We start from the raw sequence: 19,047 nt of genomic DNA on the forward strand, positions 1-19,047 counted from the left end.
TCGCTTCTACTACCCACAGTCTTGGCCTTCTCAACTGTTCAACATTGGCTTACTCTATTCAGTTGGGTAACCCTTTACAAGGTCTCCTTTTCACATTCTTGGGGAAGCAATTCAGTGGCTGATCGTTTGGCCTGGGAATGAGCCTCTTTTGGTCTATCGAATCAGCAACAAACATGACCTCCTTAACATTCTCTCTCTTTTCCTCTTCCCCAACTCTTTCTTCTTAACCCATGACAACTTCTTCTTCCCCCCAAAAAAAAAAGGTATCTTCTTTGAGGTTGTTTTTATTCTCTCCTGACTGTTGCGGCATCTTGCTCCATTTCAAGCCAGTGGTCCTTGCCTAGCTTAGCCATCGGGACCCTGTTGTTACTTCTCCGTCAACTGCGCCGGTGGTCGAAGTTCTAAGGTACGCACCTCTATAACCTTTACCCCCCAACCCCACTCTCTTCTTCCATTTCTACTCCTATTTTTGGTCCTACCAAAACTCTCACAGTTGTTGTGTTCCCACACACCCATCCCCCTCTTCTACCTTTTTCTCTATCTCTAGCTCCAATCTTCTTTCCACTATATTAACTGTAGCCCCTTTTCATTCTCCAAGTTGGTTACAGTCTTTCTCTTTACTTAACCCACTACAGCCTCACTTCTTGTACTCTGTCTCATCCTTTCTCTTTTCATCCTTTACCTATTCACTCTCTATTCTAAGTAGTGGGAATAGAAAATCTAGGGATGGTCATACACTCCCTTTCTCATCATCTCTATTTGCATCTGTCGCCCATCTACACTCAACTCGAAGAAATGTGTATAGTCAATATAGGGAGTATTATGCTATGGTCAGTGGGTGTCCCTTGTATTACGTCATCATCTACAAAGGCACCTCCTAATACAACCTCCTTGGGGGCACTACACTCCATGTTGCAGTGTGATCTCTTCATCACCAGAAATCATACATCGTCACCACAAAACAGAGTCAATAGCTTCTATACCATCTTGCAGCGGTCTGCTATACTCACCATATCTTCTTGTCGGCTACCGAGGTCCAAACCTCACTATAGTTAGCCCAGAGAGGTCTCACATTCATCATGGAATGCTACCACTAATGGAGGCCCTCACCTCTAACCTTTTGGCACTCTGTTACGCGTTTCAAGATTGCATCTTTTATACATATGTAGGGCTCTGCCCACTTTTCCTTCTTTGGGTTTTTCTTTTCCTTTATTTTTCTTCTTCTCTTCTTTTCTTCCCCTACCTCTTACATCTCTTTTATCTTCTCTCTCTCTCTCTTGTTGTCTGAGCACCCAATCTGTGGGATTGCCTTCTTTTGGATTAGAATAATTGTAATACATTTATTTTAAATGCAGTTAACCTTTTTCTCAAAAAAAAATGAGAAGACACTTGGAGTACAATTTGTAGAGGAATTTTGAACTACCGAACTCTATAAACCAAATTGAATCGTGAACTCTCATTCGATCTCAAAGCGTTGTATTTCATGTATTGCAACTAGTGAATTTTCTTTTTCATAATTGTCAACATCTTTAGCACTAAGAGTTACGGTAACTCAGTTACCTCTTCATGTTCTTCCATTTCCTCCTATTGCAATCTATGAAATAGATCCCGTAGACCTTGTTCTACTAATTTGCTAATACGCACTACTGGGTCTTGTTTGAGTCAATCAAATATTTGATCTAAGCTCTCCATAACTAGATCAGTAGGGATCTCAAAGCACTGATACCAACTGATGCATGGAGAAATAATTAAAATGAAAATAATAATAAAGGTTGAGAGAGTATACCCTCTCTCTGGTTCTACAAGGGAATCCACTCCAAAAGATCTTTTGAAAAGATCAACTTTTTACTTAAGCATCATTCTCAAAGCAATACAAATGTCATTTCTCAAAAACAAAAATTTTTTTTTACTTAAGCATCAATTCTCTGATGTTTACCAATGAAGGGGTATTACCCCTTTAAATACACTTGGAAGAAAGAAAAAAATAAACAAATAAAAAAAACCCAAAAAAAAATTCTGTAAAACTCACTCACATCTCTACCTCCCTATTTTCTCTCACGTGAAGCCTCCATATCTTTTCCTTTTCTCCCTATTTTCTCTCATGTGAATCTCTATCCTTCCCAAAACCTTCCTAAAAGATTAGTTCCTAATCTATTCCACAAAAGCCTCCTAAAAAGAACAACTCGTACTAAATTTAAGATTTATCGTTTTAAAACTAATCAACCCACTTACAACGTCCAAAAAAAAACACAAAAAAAAAATAGCTAATCAACCCAATTGCTACGCTTTCATCAAAATAACTCTCGCACCAAATCCTCCCTCTTAACAACTCGCGCACCAAAATCCTCCCTCCCCCTACTTAATTTATCCTAGGGCACTTCCTATTCCTAAGAAAAATAAACAAAAATAATAATAACACTGAAATTGTGAATTTTCCTTATTTTTTATCTGGTATCAGAGCTTTGAGATTCCTTCTGATCTAGTTATGGAGAGCTTAGATCAAATATTTGATAGACTCAAAGAAGATCTAGTAGAGCATATTAGCAAAGTAGTAGAACAAGTTCTTGCAATCGGAGGAAGAGGAAGAACATGAAGAGGTAACTCCTAGTGCTAAAGATGTTGACAAATTTGAAAAACAAAGTGCACTAGTTGCTATACGTGAAATACAACCTTTTGATATCGAAGGAGAGTTCAAGATTCAGTTTGGTTTTACATAGTTCGGTAGTTCAAAATTCCTCTACAAATTGTACTCCAAGTGTCTTCTCAGTTGGATCCTTAAAAAAGAAAAAAAACTAAGGAGAATGGTGGGACTTCATCGCCAACTTTTGAGAAGGCCTCTAAAAGATTTGAGTTCGATAAGCTCAAGTTCGAGCTTCTTAATGATGCAGATAAAAAATTAGGAAAATTCAAAATTTTAGTAGTATTATTATTTCTGTTCATTTTTCTTAGGAATAGGAAGTGCGCTAGGATAAGTTAAGTGGGAGGAGGGGGATTTTGGTGCGTGAGTATTTAAGTGGGAGGAGGGAGGATTTTAATGCGTGAGTTGTTAAGTGGGAGGATTTGGTGCGTGAGTTATTTTGATGATTGGGTAAAAAGATAAATCTTAAGTTTGGTGTGAGTTGTTCTTTTTAGGAGGCTTTTGTGGAATAGATTAGGAACTAATCTTTTAGGAAAGATTTGGGAAGGATAGAGATTCACTTGAGAGAAAATAGGGAGATAAAGAAGAGATATGGAGGCTTAACGTGAGAGAATATATGGAGGTAAAGATGAATGTGAGTTTTAGAGAGTTTATTTTTTTGGGTTTTTTCTATTTATTTATTTTTTCTTTCTTCGAAGTGTATTTAAAGGGGAGATGCTCCTTCATTGTAAACAACAAAGAATTGGTGATTAAGTAAAAAGTTTATATTGTGAAAAGATCTTTTGGAGTGAATTCTCCTTGCAGACCCAGAGAGAGGATATATTCTCTCAACCTTTATTATTATTTTTATTTAATTATTTCTCCTTGCATAATATCATTGCTACATATTTATTGTGGCCTTGAGTGTATTTCTTCATGTATATTTCTCATGGTGTGGAATAGGAGCTTTCTAAGAGAAAGCTCGTATGAGGTGGTGGTTTTTTAAAGGAATGGATACTTGGAGTTAAAAAAACGTTCAGAGGAAATTTATGGTAACCCTATATAATAATAATACTATTTCTCTAATATTTGTATTCGACTGGCATCTTAAAACTTGCATGAGCAATGAAATTTGATTTTTTTGAATATTTTTATTTCATTTACCTTCCTTTTTTAGTTCCTAAAGAAGAAACATGGTCGATTGGAATCACTTGTAGTTCAGAATTCCTGTAGAGTGCAAATAGCTTTTAGAGATAAAGAGAGATTCTGGTTATACTTGAGGAGAGGAGCACTCATATACCGAATGTATGTGTGTGAGAAAGAGAGGTATTTACTCGAGAGAAGACTATACTAAAGAGAAAAAATAGATTTTGTATAAAGCGGAGAAAACGGGGATTTTAAGGGAGGAAAGTGTTTATCAAAGAAAATATAATATTTTACTGAGAGGGAGCAAGTTGAGAATTTTGCAAAGTGGCTTTGATATACAGTATTCAAATAAGGTTAGTACATGACCATAGTCACAATTATCTTTACTAAAATCTATCTTGACTCTATTAGTTATTTTGGCAACGTTAATTTATTGTGCTAAGTAACTGTCTAATATATCCAAAATTAGTTCTATTAAAGAAAACTCCCGTTTTTTCTATTTTAGGTGCATGTCCCTTTTTACCATTTTTTTCATTCTCTAAATGCCACCAGTTCAGATATTCAAGTTATGAAGTGACAAAGTCATTTTATGAAGATCCGAAATGTGACTCGATATGTGAAGGTCCTTACAGACCTAATAGGCTGTAACGGTCCCATGCAAGTGCATCCTAAGGCTCGGGGCCTTTAATGGACCTAATAGGTCCATAAAATCCTCATGGACCTAATATGGTTGTAAAGCACCTCAAGTTTTCGGGCCACACAGATGTAATAGGTCCGTAAAGGCTATGAGTAGGTCCATCGAAGTCATTTTTCTCATAAAATCGTGGAGAAAAAATGTGCGCTTAATTTTTTTTGAAAATTCCAGGGATATAATCTATAATTTCCCTTCTGATGTTCAGAATCGCTGCCCCTTTCTCTACATATTTTCTCGTATTTATTGAAGTCAAAGACGAAAAATAGAGTAATAAGGTGGAGGAGGGAGGGGGAGAACAAAACCTGGTAGCTACCTCGCAGCGTTCTTATTTTGTTTCAAATTTTGTCGATTTTTTGGGCCTCCTAGTGTTCTCGTTGCTGCTTCGTTTCTTTTTCTGGTGTCTGTGTTGATTTAAGTGTCCTACAACAGGGTTCTCAGTTATGGTGCTAGGGTTTTTCTCCCATATAATGGTTAAATTATTGTGGGGGAACTGTAATAGTCTCATCTGCTATGCCGCATTTTATGTGAAAATTACAAAAATAATAGAAAACCCTAGCTCATCAGCTGCTGCTGCTTCTATTCTTTCTATTTGCAGCAATTTGGGTATATCTGGTTCCAATTTGACTTGGGACGACACAGTCACAATTTCACTTCATGATCTTTTTCCATCTTGTGATTTCTTTTCTTTTTCTTTCCTCTAAAGAATTGGTTCATGCTTCAGTATCATAAGCTGAAAAGAGTGTATATATAAAGTGCATGGATGGTTTTTCTCTTTGGAGTTTATTCTTGTTTTTGATATATGGACTTCTATTCCATATGTGGCCTTCTCTAGTCAGAATTAGCTATAAGCATGCATGAAGTTTATGTCACTGGCAGCATTTTTCCATCATCTTCTTACAAAATTAAACTATACCCAAATCATATACTTATGATGGTACTTTTGTTCTCTTTCTCTATTCCATTGCTTTATTCTTGCACCAATATTGATATTTAGTTCAATATCCTTATCCTTGAGTTCCTCTTTAATTTCTACAAAATATATCTTCCTCTTTGGCTTCTGTCTTCCTCACACTAATTAGAAAGGCTATCATTTAATCTTTTTTCCCGGCCTGTAAATTTTCTGTATGTATTCTGATAAGCTAATGTATATGTTGTCTCCTAATAACTGTAGTACGAAGTCCTTGCAAACGAGACATGACGACAGCTGCTCGACCTACATGGGCACCTGCAAAAGGTGGCCATGAGCAAGGTGGTACTCGCATTTTTGGACCTTCTCAGAAGTACTCATCTAGGGACCTTGCTTCGCACACAACCCTGAAGCCCAGGTAGACATTTTATTTCAGATAACTTTTCTCTTTTATGCTTTCTTTTGAGATATGACTATTATTAGTAATTTATGAATATTTAACATGGTTTAAGATGTGTTTATGATTTTTTTGTGTTTTGAAATTTCTATTTTAGAAATTCATATATTTCTATTGATAAAAAAAAGTGTTTATCCCCATGCTTCAAGTTGAGATCTCGTCACATGTTTGTGGTTTATCTACATGTATTGCCTCAGGGGTACTGCACCTGTGTCGCATTTGATTGAAAGCTTTTGAAGTTTCTTGGTAATTTATCAAACACCAAATAATGCCTTGGGTTGGGTGTCACAGTGGTTGAGCCATATTAATTTTGCTCATGCTATGTGCTAATTGTTTTAGTTGTTATAACTCTTACAAACTAGAGGAGCTAGAAATACATTACCTTTAAGTGCATTAATTGCATAAAACCATCTGAAATGCTTCTTTAAGTTGGTTCGTTAATGTTTGTAATACCAATTCCTTGGTGATGTTTTTCAACCTTGGATTCTTTTAGGCTTGGTTATAATCCGATCTTTAGAGAAATGTTGCTTCTATAATAAACATCTAGTTCTATCATCTGTTATCAATTATGCATCTTGACTTCCTACATATCACATAACAACTTCAAATTACTGAAAGGAGCATTAGAGTTTCTTTGACAAGTAAAAACTAAGAGGGCCAATGAAATCAAGTTTCCCAGGACAGCCAGGAGGTATATCTTAAAAAAAAGACGAGTAATTAGACAGTGAAAGAAGTACTATGAGTAGAATAGGTATGCTACTAAAGATGTCAAGCGCTAGTAATGTTATCCTTCCCACCACAACACCCCCCTAAGGGAGGCAACTCCCTTCCAGCCAAGGCAATCCGCATCCCCATTAGCTTCTTGAAGAATGCAGGTGTAGGAGATGATGCTCTTATTATGTTAACTCATCTTCCAGAGTATTTTGTCTTTCTGCACTTCCATTTGGTGACATTTTATGAATTGCCCTTCCCCAATCATGAGGTTTTCGGACAAATTGAAAGATTGTTAACAAAGCTGTTGTTGCTGCTTTCAGAAGATTTCTGATGTTGATCATCTTTGTGAAGGTTTAAGAGCCCTAATGATGTTGTTCGTATCAAACCATCAGCAAAAAATATCTTTGAATTCCCTCAAGAGCTTCAACAAAGGCTGTGCTTGAGGTAGCCATCTGGTGGTTTATTCCACCCTTAATTTTTCTCCTAGGTTGGTCACCTTCATTGTTGGACTGAGTTGCTAGCTCTGAAGCCAAAACATTAATTCCTGACCTTTCTAATCAGGAAATCCCCATGCTTTTGGCAATCGACATAGTTGACTTTAAGCATCCCATCATGTCTTTCCTTCCAGCCCCTTAAGATGGCTGGGGAGCTCCTCTTTGTAACATACCCACAAACATCCGGTGTCCTCTATCTCTACATCCCTCATAATATTTCTTTTTGTCCTTTCCACCTATGTTCCTTATGCCTTCTTTTCATCCCCTTCATAGATCAGTTGTACCATGATGGTTCTAGATCGCATCCTCTTTTCTTGTTTCTCTGCTTTTCATCTCTCCTTTTTGTGCTTTTGCAGTATATGACTTAGATTTTGTTCATATGCCGTTTTGCATTGGTAGGTAGCTTGTTCTTTTTCTTTGCTTGTCTATTTGCCTTTTGGCATTTATTTTGGCTATGTTTTTATTCATATGCCATTTTTCATTGGTCTGTATTCAAGACTTCAATGCTAGAATGCCATTTACCTGAATGTGGAGAAGATGTTCTATATAATCTAATAAATGTGCAAACCAATCTTTTTTAAAAAAAAACAAAAATACCAATTCCACAAATTTGGTCCTTGGGAACTATTTCAGCATATGGTCACACAAGTTAATTGTTTTCAAAGGGTATAGATGAGGAAACAAACATGGATTTTATTTTGTTTTCTGGAAATGAGACCCCAAGTCAACTAAGTAGTGAGGGCTTGTGGTTTTGAATCGATGTATCAATCATGGAGATCAGACTCTTAGTTGACAAACATTGTTCATCTTCCCATCTTCTGGCATCTTCTTTCCTCCATCTCTGCCAACACCTCCATACCTCCATCTTGCTCTAATGTCTCATTTTTGTACAGAAGCCTATTTTCTGGCCGCAATTTTTTGGATGTGAGATATAGTGGCCTGTTAGTGCCCATTTTGTTCCTTTTGTATGGATCTTCCGACCTATGGGTGGCTGTTCCAAATAGTATGTATTACTTATACATTACTTAATCTAGTCAAATGTTCTCTAAGAGGCCGTTTGGATACCCGGAAGTATATTGTTTGTGAAATACATTGCTCGTAATACATTATTGCGTAATACATTACCTGTAAATGGATTGTTGCTGTTTGGGTAGTATTTAGATGCAACTTGGGAAATACATTGTTATTGTTTGGGTATGTTTGGAAGAAATATAGGAAATGCATTACCAACATTTTACGCCTATAAACTATCATTTCTTTCTTTTTTGTCACATGGAATCACATGTCTTCTAATATGACATTGGTTTCAACATGATAAGTCATTGGAACAATATGATTGGAATAACATGATTTTATTATGATGAGCCTTATTTTTATTTATTTATTTATAGAAGTCTTTCAAATATTTCTCTATATAATTTCAAAGAAATAATAAATTTATGATACTAAAATCAAAATCTCTATGGTATTAAAAAATGGGAAGAAGTTTGATAAGTAAACTAGAAGGTTTGGTAATTGCAGTATAAAATTTTGAGGTATTGGAGGAGACTAAAGAGGTATGTCATTTCAATTGAGATTTTAGTAATCTCTTATGAGAATTATGTTGTGTGAAATTTTTTATTATGATTGTGTTGTGTAATTTATTAGTGATTACTGATTTTTATTTTTATTATTTTTGTTTTTATATGATAATTAATGCCTTCAGATAATAAGGGGAGGAGCTTAAAAAGGGAGGGATCACGTATGCTAGTTATTACAAGAGAGAGCTTACAAGAGATGATTTTTTAATCAGGGATAGGGTAGACTATGAAGAGAGGGCTTACCAGAGATGATTTTTTTAATCAGGATAGGGTAGACAAAAACGAACGTGAAAGATTTTCGAAAATTTTTAATCAAGGATAGGGTAGACAAAAATGAACGTGAAAGTTTTTCGAAAATTTTTAATTAGGGATAGGGATAGGGTAACGAACGTGAAAGATTTCCTAAAATTACCGCGCATAATGGATTTCCTGATTTTGGAGAAATCTGGCGTAATCTATTTCCATTTCTTTGTACCCATATTTCCTTCTAATCTATTGTCACGTAATAGATTTCCAGGTACCCAAACAGGCCCTAAAAGAGAAAAAAAAAACAAAAGAAAAAAAAACCAAAAAAAGAACCTCCTGTTGACAAATGTAATAATTTTGACCTCCTTGGCTCGTTAGCTCAGACATTCTTTCTGCTCAGACATTCATTCTTTCTGTTTCTGAGTATTTCCCAAGGCTATCTTTGTGATGGCAAAATAATTTACTGGCTGACTCATGAGTGGTTTGCTGCTGTGCTACCCCCGCTGGGAGTGCTACTCTTTTTCTGCCCTGCCTTTGGGGAGTAGGATACAGACTTCATTTAAACAAAATGTGGAATGGGGGTGTCATATTCTGAAGTATTATATGGAAAACTACCATATTGATAACTAGATTATATGATTACTCTTTTGGTTCAGGATTATGACTACTGTATAGTTCCTAAAAGGTTGAAGCTATCATTTGAATTATCTGCTGTGCTTAATGGTGTCTTCTCTGGATATTTACAAGGTTATATTTATATGTATTAAAAATTCAGATGTATTCTCTGTCATTTTTAATAATCGGTCTTTGATTACAGAAAAGATGGACAGGATACGCAAGAGGAACTGCAAAAGAGGAACCTTAGGGAGGAGTTGGACGACCGCGAGAGGAGGCATTTTACTTCTAAAGATAAGGCTTATGCTGGTAATGACACTTTTTAAGCATCCTCACAATGTTTTGCCTAATCATTTCTTCTTTTTGAGTTTGAAATATATAGTGGCTTTGGTAGTTCTGTCTTGTTTGCTAAAAAATCCTATTGTGTAAAATAAATCCTATTCAGCTATGGCATCTCGATCTCATATATGAAATTTCTATGCCATTTTGTGCTTTTTTGTTCTGTTTGGAGCTTAGCTTAAAAATATATGGGCTTAATTGCAGAAGATAGAGATCGCAGAAAAGGAGGAAGTGGAGGCCACCTACTATTGGAAGGTGAGGTTCTTTTTTTTCACCCGAGTAGTTTGCAGTGGAATTGGAACTCCTGACACTACATTCCTAATTCACTGCTCTAAACCAGATATATATCATGCACGAGTCTGGCCTAAAAACTCCAACCTGACCCAATCTACAAATCGAATCTAAATAAATATCTAAGAGCTCACTCTCAATTACTTATTGGTGGTTCATTGTCAAGATAACTGCTATCTTACACCATTTGTTTATCACCATTTCAAATACAGGGAGAAGAGATACTGAGGATAGGCTTGTTCCACGTAATGTAGATGCTGACGATTCTGATGTAGATGCTAAAAGTGAAGATGAAGAGTACGCTTCTTGCCACTTAATATTATATGCATATATTTGTGTTACAGTACTGTTAATTTGATGTGGATCTACAATGATTCTAGTGTAGAATTATTTGCCAGAAAGGAAATATCCATCATATTGATTATGTACACATTTGGTGAGCATGCTTAGATGCCTTTTTATGTAGTAGGGCTTTCCACAAGCCAAGCAAGCTAGTTCACAAGCTGGCTTGGCTCTGATCACGCTTGAACAAATGTCTTGCTCGCTGAGGCAAGCCAAGTGAGCCCACTAGCTCAGTCATTACACAACCCAACTGCAGCTTGGACTCAGCTTGGGCTTGCTCGATCAATTCTACAAATACTAAATTTCTTAGGATGTATGTGTCAATTTCATAATCATGCAGTAAGGAGAGAGAGACTTGATATAAATACTAGTTGTTATTTGAGAATCCTAGTCAAGAGTGGAATGGAGATTTCAGATATATACTGTAGCCCTCAAAGTAGGAATCTATGGTATTCTGATGAATTAGATTAAGTCAAAAACTCTATGTTTAATTCAGTTAACAATTAAAAACAAAAAAAAAAATCTATGTTTTAACTTTTTATTTTTGATTTTCAAATAAAAGTAAAAGAAATATGATGTCATAGTTTTTAAATTTTTATGACTTATGAATTTTACTATTTAATTAATTAACAATTTAATTTTAGGGACGTGGAATAATTTTACTTTCATATCCTGGTCTCTAAATAAATAAGTTTTCTTTGCATGTATAAGTAAAAACTAAGTTCTCAAATTATATACTTTTTATTTTTAATCATGAACTTTTTTGGAAGATGGTGACAATATATTTCTAAATTGGATGGAGTACAAAAAGGTTTCTCATGAGAAGTGAGACAAAGTGATGTGGTGTTTTTTTTTTTTATTATTATGGAAAGGGATACAATGAGACCATTTACCTTGTACCAACTATGAGACCATTTGTCTTTGATACAAGGTGATCACAATTAATCTTGACTATTTGATGTGAAATTGGGTGGCTGCATTTATTCCATTAACCAAGCTCAAACTTCAAAAGAAACTTTCTCAAACTTTGTGATACACCCAAGCTATCAGATTTTACATCAGGTGGTTATAAGTAATTGTGACCTTATACCAAAGATAAATTGTCTCATTGCATGCAATGTTTTTTTTTTTTTTTTTGCTACTTTTAGATTTTATGTGTAGAGTTACTTTTGTGTTTCCTTAAAGAGATTTAAGGGGCAAAATAGCAAGTTCTTTTATGGGAGTTATAGTTAGGATATATTTTGTTAAAGATTGTAGATTAAGGGAATCCTAGTTTTAAGGTATTTAGTTGGAGATTTTCTTAAGAAGATATGTATGGGATTTGAAACAAAGAGAGAGAAGGAGAGGGAAAAAAGGTAGAGGAGAGATAGAATTAGTTTTCTATTTTATTTGATTTTTTATTATTATTAAAGGGAAGGGGTCCCTTCTTTGTAAAAAAAAGAGATGTGAATTGAGTAAAGAAAGAGTTCTCTTTGATCTTGTGAAGAGATCTTTGGGGTGGACTCCCTTGCAGACCTTGAGAGGGTATAATTTCTCATCTATTTATTTTTATTGTTATTTCCTGGTTTGTTAATTTTCTCCCAGCATCACAAAGGCAGCCCACAAAACCAGGTGCTCTTGTACAAATAATATTTTGTATGAGTAAGAAGGATCAAAAGGAGGACAGGAGGAAAGAAAGAGGGAAAGAGAAAAAGAAGGGGGGATGGGGGGAAGAGGGTAAGAAAGATGGGAATAGAAGAGGAGAAGATAAGTAATAGACCGGAAGGTTTTAAGGTAGGAAAAAAACGAGGGAGGAGAGATTAAGAGGGCAGGAAAGAAGAAGAAAGAGTGGCTGCGGTCACCATCGAGGAGGCAGCCGCCCTTTTTGGTTACTCTCTACAAAATATACATGTAGACAGAGATGTTGACAAAGTGAAGAGAGAAGGCATCATGTCGGGAGCTCTTGTGCTCACACTCGCATTTGGACTATAAACCATGGAGTTTATATTTCGTATGAGTAAGAAAGCTCAAAAGGAGAAGAGAAAAGAAAGAGGGGGAGAGAAAAAGTAGAGGGGGGTTAGGGGGGGAGGGGGCAAGAGGGTAAGAAAGATGGGAATAGAGGAGGAGAAAATAATAGCTTGGAGGGTTTTAAGGTAGGAAATAAAAAGAGGGAGGAGAGATTAAGAGGGCGGGAAAGAAGAAGAAATAGCTGTTGAGGTCACCATCGAGGAGGCAGCCGGCCTTTTTGGGACTCAATGCAAAGTATACAAGTATAAAGAGATGTAGAAAACATAGTTTTAAAAAGCGGACCGCCCAACGCCTAGGCGCCCAGGCCGGCCAAACTAGGCAGATATCCCTGGGCGCCCGGGAACCCACCTAGGCGCCTGCTTGAACCCGCCTAGGGGCGGAAATGCGGGTCCTTGAGGGTATTTTTGGGTCATTTTTTTAATACTAAAGGGAAAAAATTGTGGGTTTTAGGTTCACTTGAAATCTAAAACCCATTCAAGGCTATTTTAGAGAGAGAAAACCCAAAAACAAAATTTCTACTAGACCGCTCAGGTTTTGGGCGGCCTAGGCACTGGGCGGCATAAACCCCCCCGACCGCCTAGGTGCTGCCTAGCACTTTTTGAAACACTGGTCGAAAAAGAGAAGAGAGAACCCATCATGTCGAGACTGTTGTGCTCACACTCACATCTGGACTATAAACCGGAGTCTAGTGCTTAATGTACACTCTTTGAGATTGATAAGCGGGCGGGGTTCCCATACAAACACCTGCTAGTCTATCAAAAGAGTATTGATGTTTCACTTCATTAATATTCATAGTTGTTCTTACTGTCTCCTGAATGTGATAATATATTTAGGAAAATTATAATGATAATAATGCATTGAAAGTACAAGCCATTGTTGTAAGTGATACTATTATGAATCTTATATATATATATATATATATATATATATGTAAAAGAAAAATACGAAGAGACCATTTACAATCTGGTACAAGTCACAATCACTCTTGTCCGTCAGATTTTAAATTTGGTGGTTGTAAGAGTGTCATTGACTACATTTAAAATTCAAAAATATTTTTTCAAACTTCGTGACACACCCAAGCCAGCCAATTTGACATCTAATGGCTACGAGTAATTGTGACCTAACTTGTAATAGAGATCAATGGTGTTGTTATACAATCCCTATATATATACACATTGACGGTCAAGAGGTACCAAAAAGACCGCACTTTCGATATCTTGCGTTGATAATGTAGGAAAATGGAGAGATTGAGGAAGATGTTGCAAACAAAATTAGAGATGTGCAGCTGGAATTTTATGTGATCGCCGGGCAAGTTCTATAGGAAAGTTGTGAGACCAGCTTTGTTCTATGGGGCAGAATGTTGTGCAGACCAAACAATATACCCATAGAGTGAGTGTGGTGGGGATGAGGATGTTGAGATGAATGAATGGCAAGACAAGAAGGGATAAAAGTCGAAATGAATTCATTTGGAAAAATTTACGTGTGGCACCAAGCGGCGATAAGATGAGAGAGAGTAGACTTCAGTGAGTTGGCCATGTGTGGCGCCGACCTAGTATAACACCTATTAGGAGGTGCAAGTTAGTTCAAGTGGAATGATTGAAAAGTGCAAGGGGCAGGTCCAAAAGGACGTGGTTGGAAGTAGTCCGTAAAGATATGTGGACTTGTGGGCTCATTGAGGGCATGACATTTAATAGAGGTGACTGACGGACCCGGATTAATGTGGCCGACCCCAAATAATTGGGAAAAGGCTATGATGATGATGATGATAATATATACATTGCATGTCTTGTAGAATAATATGATTGGGTTAGGGACTAATTTAACTCTTGTTACATTTTTGGTCTAGGGACATTTATGGATTATTGTCTTACTTTAGATAACACTCTGTTTAATTAGGGAAAGCAGAAAACATTTAAATCTTTATTTATTTTGAGGTTCCAATATTTGTCATGTTTTCATTACTTTGCACTAGTGCCATATGCCTGCATGTGTGCACACTTAGTATTTTATCTTGCAAGTTTTTATTGTTTTGCTGAACTACTCAATTTTATGACATCTATTAGTGATGATGAGGATGATGATGAGGATGATACTGAGGCTTTGTTGGCAGAACTTGAACGAATAAAGAAAGAAAGAGCTGAAGAGAAATTACGGAAGGTATATTTTGCTAATCTTTTGATCAATTAGATTTATATTTTCTCTGTGTGATGGTAATTCTACAAAATTTCCCCTTTTTTAAATTCTTTTGGTTGCACCCAGTTGCTGATGATGTTTGATCATGATGATTGAGGTAGTCTGCATTATTTAATTCACAATTCAAGTTCTTAGCTCTCTAGGTTATGCATATTCTATTCAATGTTTAAAAAAACGGACCACCCAACAATGCCTAGGCACCCAAAAAACATTTTTTGCATGCCTTGACCTGGGCGCCCCAACACGGGCGGCTGTACCTGAGTGGGCGCCCAGCACAGTTTACGAATTTGTTTTTTTTTTTAACTTCGTCCAAAAGGGCAAAGGGGGTCATTTTGACCCGCAAGTTTGTATAAAAGAAGTTTAGGGGTTTATTTTTCAACCCCAAACTTAGAAAAAACAAGAAACCCTCAATCCTAAACTTATTTATGAGAATCTAAGGCAACTGCTGAGAATCGAAAGTACTTATTGTGGATTGAAAAAATTGTATTTCTGATTGAAATTATTTTCATTGTTTGGTTTACTGGTTTTTTATAGTTTTGGAAGTCAGTTTGTTGATGACTTAGAGAGTTAGAGACTTGGATGTTGTTATGGTTTACTTTATGGATATGGAATATAAAGAATACGAGAGTTGGAGACCTTACAGTAGCCTATTAGACTTTTAGACTTTTAAATGTTTTGTATGGTTCAAAATTTGGAATAAATTACAAATTTTGACACAAATATATGCATATATGTGCATTTGGATAGCAAATATATAAAAAAATAAAAACTAAGAATTTGCACCGCAGGGCGCCCGCCTAGGCGCTGGGCGCCAGGCAGGCCGCCTAACGTTTTTTGAAACCTTGATTCTATTGCCTACCTTTGTCATTGTGTGATTGTGTCATATATGTGATTGCCGTTGGGCTACCTTCATTTGACTTGTTTCCATGTTCAAGTCTTCCTTGGGCATGCTTTCTTCTACTGATATGGAGCTTGCATAATTCCATTATTTACATTTATTATACGTACATAAGAGATAAGACATATACATCACTCCCTGTACACTGGATGTGCACGCATTTGCAAGTTCTGCGGTGTTTATAGTTAACAATGCAACACAGGGAGTGTTGTGGTACATATACAATCCTGGCATGTGGTACCACACCTATGGCTTCCCCTCGCTTTCTAGGTACATATTCATGAGTATGTGCATTATCATAGATTTCAGTGTCACTCATATTGTGTCAAAATCAGTGGTATAAAAAACGGATCGGTGCTCCTGATCGGGCACTCCAAAAACCCATCCGGACCGGTGAATCGGCGATCCGGATCGGGAATAGGCCAAATCGGTCGGATTAAGCTTTAAAAAAAATCCAAAAAAATTATTAAATTTCATTATAAATGTTGTTTTTTAGGAATCCAGTAAAAAATGGGGGTACTGCATTATTAACTTTCATTTTTTTCATCAATTTGCGAATATTGAGATGTTATTTTCCTATATGAACTTATGTTAACCATTAAATTTGCATCATACAAAAGAAAAATCATAGAATTATCATGGATAAAGTATATAATCATACATAGACTATAATAAAGAGTGAATTAAATCGATGAAAAAATGGCTACTAAAATATCGAATTGGTGGAAAACTCTAATAAGCTAAAAAAATCCGAAATTATTACAACCTAATTAACTATAATATTATATATTGAAATTGAAATTGTTGGTTTATATTTTATAATTATTTTATTATACAAATAATAACAAATCCAAAAACATAAGATGTGCTACATTTTTTTTTCTTGTTGTATTACCTTTCCATTTTTTTTGATAACAAAAATAAGAAAATGATCTACCAAGGTACCTTTTATTTTTTTATACTTTTTATTTTATTTTTTGATAAGAAATACTTGTTATATTACCTTTTAGTACTTGTTGTAGTACCTTTTGTTTTTTTGACAAGAAAATAAAAAAATATTGCATTACTTTTTGTTTTTGAAAAACCTTTTATTTATTTATTTTTACCTTTTAATTTATTTTCTTCCTTTTACACTTTTTTTTTTTTTTGAAAAACCTTTTATTTTTTGTTTTTTTCCTTTTATTTTATTTTCTTCCTTGTAGAGGACAAAAAGGAGTTTTTTTTTTTTTGAAAAACTTTTTATTTTTTATTTTTTTCCTTTTACTTTATTTTCTTCCTTGTAGATATTTTCTTCCTTGTAGAGGACAAAACAGGAGTTGGATGGTGCCCAAGGGGCTCGAAGATGAGATGTCCAAGAAGATTTTCAGAATCATAACCAACTACACCACTTAATAATAGTGTGCTTTTAATTGCCGTATAAACATTATAATCATTTTGCGTGCATGTGGGAATTATCCCACATCGAAGATTTAATCTAAGTCTGCATTGTATAAATCCTTTTAGTGGGCCATTTATAATCACGTTGGGTGCTTAGCAGGCTGCTTAGCAAGATTGAGACCCATGCACGTCTGATGTGTGGTGACAAATATGCTCTTGAATTTTAAAAAAAATTTCAAACTTTACCCCTAACCATTGAAATCCCCCGTGTCATTATAGCGACTCGCCGAGTTATCGCTACGAACCGCCCGGTTCTCTCTAGACACGGGTGATTTTGCATATTGTGATGGAATCGGCATGGAGGTGCCGATTCCCGTGTCAAATCGAGCGAGTCCGGTTCGACTCGGCGACTTTTCAAACAGTCAAAATGGTATGAATGGTATCTATGGCTCTTATACTAGGAACTATGTTGTTCACTTTAGGTGTATGACCCTGTTGGCACGTTGCACATGGAATGTCATATCTTAGTGCTTTCAACATTATCTGCGTCTATTTTTTGATATTTTTTTGGCCACCTGGTATACTGATATAATGTGAAATACTCTGGATTATCATGTAATGTGATATATTAGTACCTTACTATACTGCATCCTTCTCTTTTATTTGTTTAGTTTTCTCTTTTATTTGTATTGTTTATGTATACTCTTGTTGTATGTCAATTTGTGTACAGTTCATCTTTTTTGTTTATTGGGAATAGTATACATGCGCTGCATAAGAATAAACAAGCTTTGTTTGTGTGCATATTCTGAATAAGAATCACTGAACTGTGTATGTGAGCGTGCATGTATGTGTGCGTGTGCATGTGCATGCGCATGCATGCGTGTGCACGTGCATGCTTGCACGTGTTTGTGTGCATGAATGACCAACATGCACAGGTCAATTAACACATCCCTTGTTTGAACTGGGGAACCAAGGGTTTAGAGCAGGAGCATGGTGGGTTGTGGCTTCTAAGGGTGCTTATTCAATTGTAGAATTTTGTTGAAATTTATTCTAAAATTGCCAATTACAGCACTTAAATTCTTTTGTTCACAATGTGCTTGATCTTGGATAGTCTTCCATCAGACAATTCTCAATAATATCTCAATCTGTCAACCATCCTTGTACCTTTGATTTTTTAAACGAACATTTGAAAGAATATCGATGGTCCATGATAATATCTTTAATAAAACAGCGAAGTATTAATTGAATAAAATTGGAAAACCATTACTATCAAAATGTAAATGGACACAGCTATATAAATTGAGTTCATACGGGGTGTATTAAGTTTAAAATGGACGCAGCTATATAAATTGAATTCATACTGAGGTGTATTAAGTTTAACTACTGCATAAATTGTGTTCATGTTGAGTACGGTAAATAGAACTACTTTGCGGCCTTTTTTTTTTTTTTCCCGCCTGATAGACCGGTTACTGTTTCACTGCGTGTAATTGTAATTGGTCCTTCCTGAGTTAATTTAGATTTATTGGTACTAATGTTCCTTCATTCTGAAATTGGTGTCTGCTTATAAAAATTTTGCCGTGACATTGGATTGCAATTGAGAATGAGTTGCATGATTTTTTGGTGTTGCAGGAGCGGCAAAAGCAAGAAGAGGAGCTAAAAGCCAAAGAGGCAGAACTTATTAGGGGCAACCCACTACTCAATTCGACTTCCTTCAATGTCAAAAGGAGGTACGCATTCATTAATTCACACATTCACATTCTGAATAATCGACTTTAATTTCTTCGATGAAAAGGAAATTGCAATTTGATGACAACCATGATTGGTGCATGGATATTTCAGGTGGGATGATGATGTTGTCTTCAAAAATCAGACCCGTGGGGAAACCAAGACTCCCAAGCGCTTTATTAATGACACCATCAGGAATGATTTCCACCGCAAGTTCCTGCAAAAATATATGAAATAATCTATCTTATTAGAACATACGTTGTTAGATTATTAACTCTCTAAGCAAAACCTTAAAAACTTTGTATGGGACATTGTATATCAATTTCAATTTATGTATCTACGGGTTTTTTGATTTGATCGAGAAAACCTACAGGGTTCTCACGAATTTGCCAAAATTCTGTTTAA

At 35.8% G+C, this 19,047-nt stretch overlaps 1 protein-coding gene across 2 annotated transcripts in view; it reads left to right on the forward strand.

Annotated features, from left to right (window-relative positions):
* The window catches only part of LOC18430885 (uncharacterized), a 31,111-nt gene extending 12,103 nt beyond the window's left edge, over positions 1-19,008 (forward strand). The window contains exons 2-8 of one of the 2 annotated variants that reach the window (XM_006841027.4): positions 5,629-5,782; positions 9,673-9,779; positions 10,014-10,064; positions 10,313-10,397; positions 14,513-14,606; positions 18,547-18,644; positions 18,757-19,008. In XM_006841027.4, coding sequence (XP_006841090.1) covers positions 5,652-5,782; positions 9,673-9,779; positions 10,014-10,064; positions 10,313-10,397; positions 14,513-14,606; positions 18,547-18,644; positions 18,757-18,880 — 690 coding nt within the window. In that variant the 5' untranslated portion in view covers positions 5,629-5,651 and the 3' untranslated portion in view covers positions 18,881-19,008. The remainder of the gene's footprint in view (positions 1-5,628; positions 5,783-9,672; positions 9,780-10,013; positions 10,065-10,312; positions 10,398-14,512; positions 14,607-18,546; positions 18,645-18,756) is intronic. The other variant, XM_020665259.2, reaches the window with a different exon arrangement.
* Positions 19,009-19,047: the final 39 nt, after the last annotated feature.

This window comes from Amborella trichopoda, chromosome 12 (genome assembly GCF_054954075.1).
Source record: "Amborella trichopoda isolate Santa Cruz 75 chromosome 12, AtrichopodaSantaCruz75HAP2 v2.0, whole genome shotgun sequence".
Taxonomy (NCBI): domain Eukaryota; kingdom Viridiplantae; phylum Streptophyta; class Magnoliopsida; order Amborellales; family Amborellaceae; genus Amborella; species Amborella trichopoda.